This window comes from Lupinus angustifolius, chromosome LG01 (assembly GCF_001865875.1).
Source record: "Lupinus angustifolius cultivar Tanjil chromosome LG01, LupAngTanjil_v1.0, whole genome shotgun sequence".
NCBI lineage: Eukaryota > Viridiplantae > Streptophyta > Magnoliopsida > Fabales > Fabaceae > Lupinus > Lupinus angustifolius.
The window spans coordinates 19,068,310-19,080,049 of record NC_032009.1 but is presented as its reverse complement, the minus strand read 5'-3'; the positions used below and the strand labels follow the sequence as shown (position 1 = coordinate 19,080,049).

At 33.8% G+C, this 11,740-nt stretch overlaps 1 protein-coding gene and 1 long non-coding RNA gene across 2 annotated transcripts; one reads left to right on the top strand and one right to left on the bottom strand.

Annotated features, from left to right (window-relative positions):
• On the top strand, nt 2,966–3,514 carry LOC109342463. Its single transcript, XR_002107057.1, has 2 exons — nt 2,966–3,112; nt 3,210–3,514. It is a non-coding gene; the product is annotated as an uncharacterized LOC109342463 (long non-coding RNA).
• Nucleotides 4,153–7,784, bottom strand: LOC109351238 (serine/threonine-protein kinase BRI1-like 2). Its single transcript, XM_019592640.1, has one exon. The coding sequence runs from the start codon at nt 7,636–7,638 to the stop codon at nt 4,231–4,233; it is 3,408 nt and encodes a 1,135-aa protein (XP_019448185.1). The 5' UTR covers nt 7,639–7,784; the 3' UTR covers nt 4,153–4,230.

Genomic DNA, 11,740 nt, shown 5'->3' with positions numbered 1-11,740 from the left:
TTCCTAAATATGCTGAATTCTAAATATTCCTAAAATCTTAAATCCATGTATTAGATAAGGGTCAATAAGTAGTTACATAGTTAGTGGAGGGAAAGGTAGTTGGTAGTTAGAAGGATTGTAACTAACCAAGTTCTATAAATAGCTTATTCTGAAGTTAGTTAGAACTACTTGATTTTCATCCCAAAACACTTGTAATCTCTTCTGTTTTGTATCTTGTTCTATATTCAATAAGAAACTCAAATTCTTTTCTTATTTCTAAGATTTCCTGCTTCTTATTCACATAATCCTTCGGATTCAGTTGTGAATCCCTAGAATTCCATAACAACCACATCAATTGGTTGTAGTCATGTGGCATATGCAAGAGCATGTGTTTATCACAATCAGTAAACACTAAAAAACCAATTGGGTTTTGTGGGAAAACTACTTAGTTTTAGTGAGAAGCTGCTCTTAGTCCAATTAGTGGAGGAAGAGGGAGACCAAGAAAACATAGGCGAAACAATTAAGAAATACTTAGAGATTAATGGTTTGTCAATGAACATGATTTATGACAGAACATTATGATGTTGTTCGGTCCATGTAGCCGACCTCACCTAGCCGGATTAAGGCTTGATTGTTGTTGGTGTTGTTGGTGGTGGGAAAAATGAATTCTATGTATGGGTATGCTTCTCCTTCATGGTCTTTTAGGGATGGAAAGATTGATGTTATTTCCATGTGTAATAATCCCACGGCAACTCTTTCTCTATATATTTGATTTTGGTTTCAACATGGGATTTTTACCCTCTTTGCTGTCATGTGTATCATTTGAAATTTATGTTGAATGGTGTTATTGTTTTTCTTTTGATGTTGCATTATGTTGTTGATAGTGAAGAATGGACACTACCGTGTTATTAAATGATTGAGACTGTACCTAATATGTATTCATTTTATATGTGATTATGTTATAAACATTTCAAATCGTTTTGTTTGGATTGATAATTGGGTTCATAATATTGTAGATACGGGAAATACTTTGTCTAATGCTGTAATCGCCCCTTTCTAAATGAATAATGCAGCATTAAAAACTGTTTTTCGTTGGTTGTAGTCAGTTATGGTTTCTTGGTTCTAAACTATTCCTCTGAGGTCTTACTAGAGTTGTTATGCTATAAAGTTTAACTTATATTTATGATAAGTATATTCTATGTAGTGGCTACTGGTTCTAGGCTTTAGCAGTGTATGTGTTCTATGGAACTAAGTTTAAGTAGTAGGGCTTGATTTGGACAATTTGAAGTTGAAAGGTACATAAAACATTGTTGCTTAAAAGGGCCATTAGTTGACCAAGAAATGGTTTGGAGGACGGTGTGTTGTGTGGTTGTGCCTGTGCTTCTTCATCCTCTATAAGGTCAATGAAATATTTGATTGAACAATATATCTAACTTACAGCATTGATACTTTCAACAGAAATAAAAATAACTTATAGCAATGATGAAAATGTGTGTAACTGAGTTCCGAACTATTATGATTACTTGATTAGCTAAACCTGCTCTGCATGGTCAGCGGCTTGATTGTTGTTGGTTTTGGAACCCATGTATGTCTTAAAACTATGGTCTTGTGAATTTTTCAACCTTAGATATTCAGGTAAACCAAATATGCCCTGATCTTTTATCTGTTCATATAAGATGTGTAGAATCATTATGGAGAATTTCCATTTCAGGACAAAGAGAGTGTAGGGAATTTGGTGAAGCTGATAGACAAAAGTAATGGGTACATATTTGCTGGCATAGATGCAAGTGCAGTTGAATTTAGCAAGATTCCAGTTGGTCCTGTTGATTAGGATTATTATAGATATCTTTTTTCTTTCATGATACAGTTATTTTGTCTCCTTTATCCTTTACCTTGTGTTAAATAACCAACTGAAAATATCATCAGTTTCACTGTTGCATAAAAGAACTACCATTATTCTGCACAAGGAGAATCTTGCTTTTCATGTGTATACTGATTTTAATTGCTTGGTTGGCCTTTAGTAACAACAATGATGACAATGAGGTAATGGTATTATGAACACAATAGTTGCCCTTCCTATGGTAACATATATATCAACTAATTGTGGACTCAGAATTGATGGCATTACTTGGTTGTAACTAGAAGGATTTGTGTAGCTCCTCTTCAAGAACTGTTCTTGTTGGAGGAAAGTTTTTTTACTTTTTAAAATTAGTTGTTCATGGAAGCAGTACATGTATTGTTACAGTCATTTGATCTTAATAATAACGCTGTTCGTCCACTCAAGAATTTGTTACATGCATACCCACACATACTTATATAGAATTGATACTAATATATAGATGAAAGGTTCATTGTGTTTATGTTTAATCTAGTATAAAAGCTATATGAAGGATTTTTTTGTTGCATTATACATTGCAAACTCATGAATTAAGTGTTCTCTTGTTAAATGTTTTGATTTTAGATTATCACATGGGAGGTCAATCCATGTTTTAGAAGATTCTGCCAAGATGCCTCCCTAGTCCATGAAGGATGGAAATCAAAAGGAAATGGAATAGTAACCTTTAAGGGTCTGTTTGTAAGTTGAATTTTGAATGGGAAGGAAGGGAAAAGGAAGACTTGAGAGCCATAAAATACACTTGTGAGATGCCTCTAAAGCCTTCCTTTTCTCTTCCCTTCCGAAACTCAACTCACAAACAGATCCTAAGTTGCATTTTGAGCTTGCCATTGTTGTTGTAATAGTTGCTATTCTGATAATCTTGTGTTTCAAGTGCATTGCATATTTTCCTTAGACCACATTCCTAGACAAAGCCTTGTTTAAATATTGGATTCTGAGTTTCCCTTAACTCTGCAACCTACGGTTGCAGCAGTGCAAGAGAAGTACATGAAGGATGATGAAAATATTGATCATGATGATTGATTAAAAAAAGAGTATAATATCTACGCACTGATAATATAAGAATTTGTTAAACTGTCGAGGCATCATCCATTATTCATGTATTAATTATTATTGTCTCTTAAATAAAAGTAATATACATGAATGATAGTGATGTACTGACTGTGTAAAAAACTTTACATTGTCTGTGCATTGATATTAAACTCTAAGAGAAATACTTGGAGAGAGAATGCCACCTTGGTGAGTGATTTACCCTTTAAGTTGCTTTCATTTTGTGCTCCCATGGTTTGTGAAACTATTGCTGAACTATCCTAATACACTTTAACTCCCATTGCAGATATTACAAAGGTTATTGTGACACATTTTGGGTTTCTCTTAGAGCAATGAAGATTCTGAAAGCATAGTTGAAGCAGCAGAGCAGCTAGTGAGTTTCAAGGCATTACCTAATTTAGGGGTTGTCCAACAGTGAACAAAGCAACTACCAAATGTGGGTAACATTGTACAATATTCTTAAGATCAGAATCTTGCATCTATTAGCATTGTCCAACAGAATTGATAGATAGACTTTGTAGAAAATGGCAAAACCTATGGGACACTTTTGGTGTGCCAAAAAAATAAATAAATTTGCATCTTGATATTCTCGACGAAATGCTTATATTTTTTTTAAGTCCCATTCACTTTAATTTTCACATCCAGTTCTCTTGTTTGAAGCATGAGTAATGTGGTTGGTTGTTAAGCAATAATAGTTATGCATAGAAGTCTTCATGTTCTGCTTGCATTGTTATTATCATGTTCTGCTTAGATTAAGAAAGTGATACTGACTATACTGATTTATACTGATACATATATTATCAAGTGGTGCAATGTTTAATAATTGTATTGTCACAAGCCACACTATGTTTTGTGTACTGATTCTCATAAACTGAACCAATACCTTGGTTGGATAAATTTGGAGCCAAAGCCAAATTTTATTCGGAGCCACAATTTTTCTATCAAACTTATTAGTGTAGCTTTCTATATGATGGATTCTTAGATTAATTGTTCTTAAATGATGAATCAGTAAGTCATCATTCTTTACATATTGCCAATGTGCTTGGTGAATTACCTTAATTGATTACATTGGATCTGCTTAATTTAATAAATCTCTTCTCTTGGTCTTAATTTCATATGTAATTGCTGCAATTTTAACAGGGGTTGGAATTCTGACAAAAAATTCTGAATAACACAAGAAAGGAAGGAAGAAACTGAGAAACCAGGCACAAGAAACTGAGTAAAAGCTATAGAGAAAATATTACATGCCTCAATATATTATCTTCACACACTTGTCATAATAATTATGAACAAGAATATTATGATTTTCAAGCACTATTGTTGCTTCCATCAGTTGATGCAGGCATAAGCTCTCTCAGCATAGCAACTACCTGCAACATGTTTGGCCTTCTTGAAGGCAAGTCATCAACACACCGCAAACTAACCTCTAAAGATCTTATCATCTCTTTCACTCCCTCCACTTCTGCTTCATCTGTTCCTTGAATAACCGAAAGCAAGTCAGGGTCAACCACTTCCATTTGTTTCCCTTCGCGTACCTTAATCTTGGCCCACCCCACCAAGTTAGTGTCACCAAAGTCGTCCTTATCAGTAGGGCGCTTCCCGGTGATCAGTTCCAACAACACAACCCCAAATGAGTACACATCCCCCTTGGAAGTGCACCTGAAACTTTGGTAGTACTCTGGTGGAACATATCCTGGTGTTCCTGCTAGTGTGCTTACACTAAGATGTGTGTCAAGTGCACTTATTAGTCTTGCCATCCCGAAATCGGAGACTCTAGACTCCAATTCATGGTCAAGTAACACATTGCTTGATTTCATGTCTCTATGTATGATGTGTGGGATGCAATTGTGGTGCAGAAAACAAAGTCCCTTAGCAGCACCTCTAGCAATCTTTTTCCTTTCTTCCCATGTTAAAATTCGTCGATCTTGTGTCTTTATCCTCCCATGAAGCATTTCTTCTAGGCTTCCGTACTCCATGTACTCGTAAACAAGGAGCCTTTCTTCCCCAACTTTGCAGTAGCCCAACAAAGGAACAAGGTTTCTGTGCTTGATCTTCCCTAAGGTTTCCATCTCAGCCATGAATTCTCTATTACCCTGGCAGCTGAGCCTAATGAGCTTCTTTATCGCAACATTTGATCCATCCTTGAGTGTGGCCTTGAACACTTCACCAAAGCCACCACAACCAATAAGGCTTGCTGCAGAGAAACCATTGGTTGCTTCAATCAATTGAGAGAACTTGAGCTTCCGCAACTGCCTCTGGAATGTTGCAACATTAATACTCAGGGGCTCTTTCTCTTTGTCGATCTTCCATGTTGTTGCGGCATGTGATGCTTGCAAACTATTGAGCATCTTGACTTCATCAGCCTCCCTCCTTCTTACACGGATTGCGATAGCCCACACAATTAAGAGACATAGAGAAGCAACAAAAATGAGAACTCCCATGACAATGCTATTAGCCCATGATGAGGCTGCACTTCTTTGCCTTCCCTTTCCAGCATCATCACTTGGATTTGGTGTGGCTTGGCTGTTGTCATTTTGACATTCGGGCAATGGAACACCACAGAGGCCAGGGTTGTTTGCATACTGTGTAGCCGGAAGTGTACTTAGTTGTCCCCTTTGTGGAATTTGCCCTGTCAAGTCATTGCTTGATAGATCAATTTGCACCAAGAATGAGAGTTTAGAGAATGAGTCTGGTATTTCACCCTGCAGCCTATTATGTGATGCATCAAACACACCCATATTCTTGAGCTGTCCAAGTGATGAAGGGATTTCACCGGATAACTGGTTGTGAGATAACTCGAGAACCTGTAAGGCCACCATGTCTCCAAATTCATCAGGGATTTTCCCTCTAAGCTCGTTGTATGAGAGATCGAGATACTCCAAAGTCTGGTACTTGGTAAACAAGCTTAGAACAGGACCAGAATATAGTCGTGCTAAATCACAAGTCCTCAATGTTGGAACCTGCAATAGCCTTTCAGGTCTAATTCCAGAGAATTCCAATAATCCTCCAACTCCTTTGCATGAGTTTCCGACATTTCTTAAAAACACCAAAGTGTTTCCTGATAGGATACCGAACAATGATTTTGCTCCTTGCTGCCTTCCAAGTCTGGGTGGGATCTCACCTGTTAACTTGTTACTATTCAAATCCAACCACACCAAACTGCTGCAATTTCCCAACTCTCCTGGAATCTCACCTGTAAAGTTGTTGTTTCCAAGCTGCAGAACTGCTAGCCTTGTCAATAGGCCAAACTCCCTCGGTACCTCCCCGGTGAGTCCATTGCTTGTAAGTGATATCCACTCAAGATTGCTGCAGTTGAACAACTCAATCGGAATTCTTCCGTCGAGTTGGTTATTGTTCAGTATAAGATCCTTAAGGTTCCTGCATTGCCCCAACTTTGGTGGGACTTTTCCTTCCAAGCCATTGAACCAAGCTATCAGCTGCTCAAGATTCTCAAGTTCTCCAAGCTCATCAGGGATCGAACCATTGAGGTAGTTGAGACTAAAATCAAGTGTCTTCAATTGTGAGCACTTCGACAACTCAGCAGGGATTCCTCCGGTGATGAGATTATCTGGCATTCTCAGCTCCTCAAGTGATGCTGCCCCTGGGCATATATCTCTAGGGATAGACCCGGAAATCTTGTTTGAGCTTAAATCCACAATCCTCAATTTCTTGCAGGAAGATATTGAAGATGGAAAAGGACCGAAGAATGCGTTATATCCCAACCTCAGTTCCTGTAATGATCCAAGGTTCTGAAAGATAGAAGCTGGTAACTGACCTGACATGTTGTTGTTAGATATGTCAAGAAGTTGCATCAAATTGCAAGAACTGAAACCAGAAGGGATTGAACCTGATATATTGTTAAAGAAAAGCTTAACTTCCAAAAGGGAAGCACATGCATTTCCTAACTCAGAAGGGATCCAACCAGTAATTTGATTATGAGAAAGATCCAAAGTCTCTAGCTTATTTAACTGACCAAAACCCTTTGGAATTTCACCAGAAATCAAATTATTAGCTAAGTTCAAAGTCTTAAGGCTAGTGCAGTTTAACAAAGAGATCGGAATTGAGTCTGATAATCGGTTTCCGGATAGATCAAGTTGCAACAAGGAATTACACTCAATTTTGAGTGCAGAAATTGAGCCTGTCAAATTGTTTGAAGACATGTCAAGTACTTGAAGTTTATCACAACTTGTTAACAACTTTTCAGGTATAATACCTGTCAAGTTATTATAAGAAAGGTTCACAACAACAAGTTTTGGACACTTATAGAAAAAGTTTTCAGGGACAGGACCTGAAACTCCACCAAAGGATAAATCAAGCTGAGTCAAACTATATGGTAACTGAAGCAAAGAAGTAGAATTTACAGAAAAGCCATTCAAAGACAATCTTAGAACATACAACATATCTAGAGAAGATAAAGGGTCAAGAGAAATAGTGGTTCCAATTAAGTTACTATTGCCATTGATATCAAGTTGAGTAACTCTTCCTTGGGTGCATGAAACTCCATACCAGCTGCATGGATTCTTGTTTATCTGCCACCCTGATAGAATTTTGTTTGGATCTTTCAAAACCTTTTTGAACATGAGAAGAGACTCTGCATCAGTTTTGATGGATGAAACTGCTGCAACTTTTTCTGCTATAGGAAACATAATAGTTATCATCACAAGGATGAGTGTTGAAGTTAGATGAGGAAAAAGGTGAAATGGGTTCTTCTCCATTGAGAAAAAACAAGTGTAGGTAGAGAAAATCTTGTAGAGAAAGATGGAATGTGAAGGTGGAGAGTGGTGAATATGATGAGAAATTGTTGTGGCAAAAACTTTAGGAAAAGGAGTTTGCTTTATGAGTTTTATAAAATTTAAAGGAGGGAAGGTGAGAGAGAATACAAAGTTGTATTTATTTATATAAAAGTATATGCTACAAAGTTAGAGTACAAATATATAAATATATGTAAGTGGTTATTATTTGCCTCAATAGGAATCAGTAATTGAGAGACAAGTAGTTGAAAAAACAAAAGAAAAAATAATATGATGCGACATTTATACATTTTTATATATAATGAAATCATAGTTTTGGTATTAAAAATAAAAGGAAAATGAAAACTTATCTTTCTAGTAATGGAGAGGATGAGAGATAATTCTATTCAAACCAAAACATCTATAATAAATAAGGCTAATTCTTTCCAAAAGAAATTCTTTCAAGACTCAAATACAAGACATCGCTTAAGAAAAATAAATCATGTAGAGCTTGAAAGTAGTATTGTTAAAATCGTTTCATACCGGTCGATTCAACCGGTGAACCGGTCCCAATATTGGTACGGTACAATTATTATACCGGTCAAAACTGGCTAAAATTGATCAAAACCGGCCGGTTTTTATTTAAAATTAATTTTTTTAATGAAAATAAAAAATATTGGTTTTTTATTGATTTTTCAACATTAATGTTAATATATTATATATGTAATATCACCATTATGCGGTTTAATTAGTAAACCACCGATTAAATCTCTATACGACTACGTTAGTATCCTAATAACACTGCTTGAAACAATCTTCCTTCAAGTTGTATTATTTGAGAGAATATATTTTGCTAGGTATAAATGTAAAGTTTTATATTGTATATGAAATATGAGTAAAATAATTTATAAGTATATAAAACCGATGTAATTATTATCTAAAAGTTTTAGTTCAATATATGATATATCGTGAAGACTCTATTTGCATGACCGTTTAAAATGGGACTCATTACTCCTATAAAAGTATATGCATTTTTGGAATATGACTCAGTAGAGTGAGTGCAGAGAGAGAAAGAACCAAAGACACAGAACACAAAGGAGAGAAAGTAGAGAAGATGAGTGAAATGTGATCCAAGAATCACTGTCTGTCACTGAGCATGAGAATGTTTCCCTACCTCCATCATAATATCTCTGTAAAAAAATTATTTTATATTACATCATTAATAAATTTTTATGCAAGTAAATTGTTACATATATCTATATCTATATCTCTATCTATATATATTTATATCTACATATATATTTACATCTCTATATCTATTTATATATATCTATATATATATATTTACATAGCGAATGAAGTATCTCTTGATATAAGGAGATAAATTATTTCCTCTTCCCAGTGAAATCATGACATGTGTCATGTTTTATCATTTTCTATATAAAAATAATTTTTAAAATAAATAAAATAGCACGCATATCACATTTTTACTAGTCAGAGAAGATAAGTTATCTCCTGATATGAGGAGATACATTATTCTCATTTACTTATATCCATATTTAAATATCTCTATCAATCTCTACCTAAATCTCTATATTTATATTTGTATCTATGTATCTACTAACTTTTTGTTAGACACTCTTGTATTTATCAACTACATTTCTATTGTTTGAGATTCAATAGTCTATAATTCTGAAGCTATTATTTCACTATAAAGTCAAAGAAACACAAGTTGGAGTTATAAAAATACATTTGTTGAAACAAAATAAATTATTTACGATTAGCTAAAGAAATATCATTATTTTATACACAATTTAATAAATATGTATAAATAAAAGTTGGGTGAGCAAAAGTCGGATTAAAATGAATAAGGACAAACCCTAAATATTATTTAGGTCTAATTTTTAATCTCAAACCTAACTCTAGATCCTATGAAAATACGGATTCATTTAAGACCTTCTTAACTCGCCCTAATGTTATATGTATTCCCCAACTCAATGCTTATGCCTTATATCTTCTTACTTTTGCAGGGTATATTATAAAAGAATTTTCATCCCAAAATATGTTATAAAAGAAAAATAAGATACATGTAAAAAATTTAATAAATTTAAGGAGATAAGTTATTTCATGACATGAGGAGACACTTTATTTTGTTAGAGTATAGTATTTATTAGTATTCAAAATCCTCATGTGAGTTTTCCCCCACAACCGTGACTGTCTAATATAGAATATTAATATAGCATTTCAAAAATAAAAAATGTTTTAGTGAGGGCCCATGTGTTGAAATCACCAAGGAAATTAATGATAGTGTGTTGTGGTTGAATGAGGAAAAAAAACATTATAGGAAAAGTAAATTAACAAATGAAGGTCCACCATGTAAGCAACATCAATGAGGTCAGTGTTAATGGCATGGGAGGTGATGATGCATCTTTTTGCTCCAAAATTAATATAATTAGATTTCTCTCGAGTATCCGAGAGAAAAGTTATTATTTTTACTCTTAGTTTTAATGATAAAAGTGTCATATTTAAGAAGTAGAAGTGTCACATTAAATTGCTTTTTCTTTTATTTTTTGACGTACTTCTCTTTCTGATACTCGAGAGGATTCTCATGCATGTTAATCTATATTGTATTTATTCACTCTTGAAATGAATAGTAATGGGGTTCATTAATACACCCTAGTCTTTAAAGTTTTAACTTTTTAGCTGGTTTAGGACCATGCATAACTTTGCACCACACTCTAATTAACATATGAGAATAATGTATCTCCTCATATTAAGAGATAACTTATTTCCTCTAGTCAGTAAAAATGTGACAAGTGTGTTATTTTATTTATTTTTAAAAATATTTTTATAGAAAATGATGAAACGTGACACATGTCATGATTTCACTGGCAAGAGGAGATAACTTATCTCCTTATACCAGCAGATACTATATCTCCTTAACATATCCTCTTTAGTGAATCCATGTTGAGTTGTTTTTGTATCATCAAGATTTTATGTCTCCAAATGGTGAATTTCTTTATGGAAAATGTTTTGTAGCACTAAACACAATATTTGAAAAGTAGGGATATTTGTTGTAGATTTTGATGCTAACTCATGTGCATGGAAAATACACTATCTAATAATGGGGTCCTAATCATAGTATTTTATAAGATTAGTCTCTATCAAGTGGAAGGATATTTTAGAGTTTTTACTTTTTCTTAATAATATTTTGCATGAGTTAATCACTGTATTTGTATATGGAGCCATTTTCTTATTTTTCAAATTCCATTCTTTCTATTCCATCTCATGTGTATGATGTAGTCTATTAACAATATAACAAAAAAAACTCCCTCATGCCACATGTCACTTTCTCCTTCCCTCATGCCACATGTCACTTTCTCATTCCCTCATGCCACATGTCACTTTCCCCTTACATTTTTTCCTTCATGTCACATGTCACCTCCTCCTCACATATTTTTCTTCCTACTTTTTATATATTATATATTTATATGGTAATAATAATTTAATATTAATTAGTGATTGGTTTATGTCGCTACCCCACTAAAATTGAGTGTTTACAACATCTATATTTTGTTATGTTAAAAAATAATAGTCATTGAACATTAGATGAAATTTAAATCATTTTTCACCTTCAAATTATTTCTTTACATTAATCTATCTATATAATTTAATGTTTACCATTAATCTAAGAATAATTTTTCTCTATTAACAATATAATAAAAAAAACTCCCTTATGTCACATGTCAATTTCTCCTTACATTTTTTCCTTCATGTCACCTCCTCCTCACATTTTTTCCTTCCTACTTTTTATATATTTTATATGCTAATAATAATTTAATATTAATTAGTGATTGGTTCATGTCGCTACCCCACTAAAATTGAGTATTTACAACATCTATATTTTGTTATGTTGAAAAGTAATAGTCATTGAACATTAGATGAAATTGAAATCATTTTTCACATTCAAATTATTTCTTTACATTAATCTATCTATATAATTTAATGTTTACCATTAATCTAAGAATAATTGTACTTTTTCACCTCATCAAAGTTTTTTGACATTTTTCGCACTGAATTTTAATAG

Excerpts from the sequence above, each read along its gene's own strand:
- LOC109351238 (XM_019592640.1), bottom strand. The coding sequence starts at position 7,638 with ATGGAGAAGAACCCATTTCACCTTTTTCCTCATCTAACTTCAACACTC.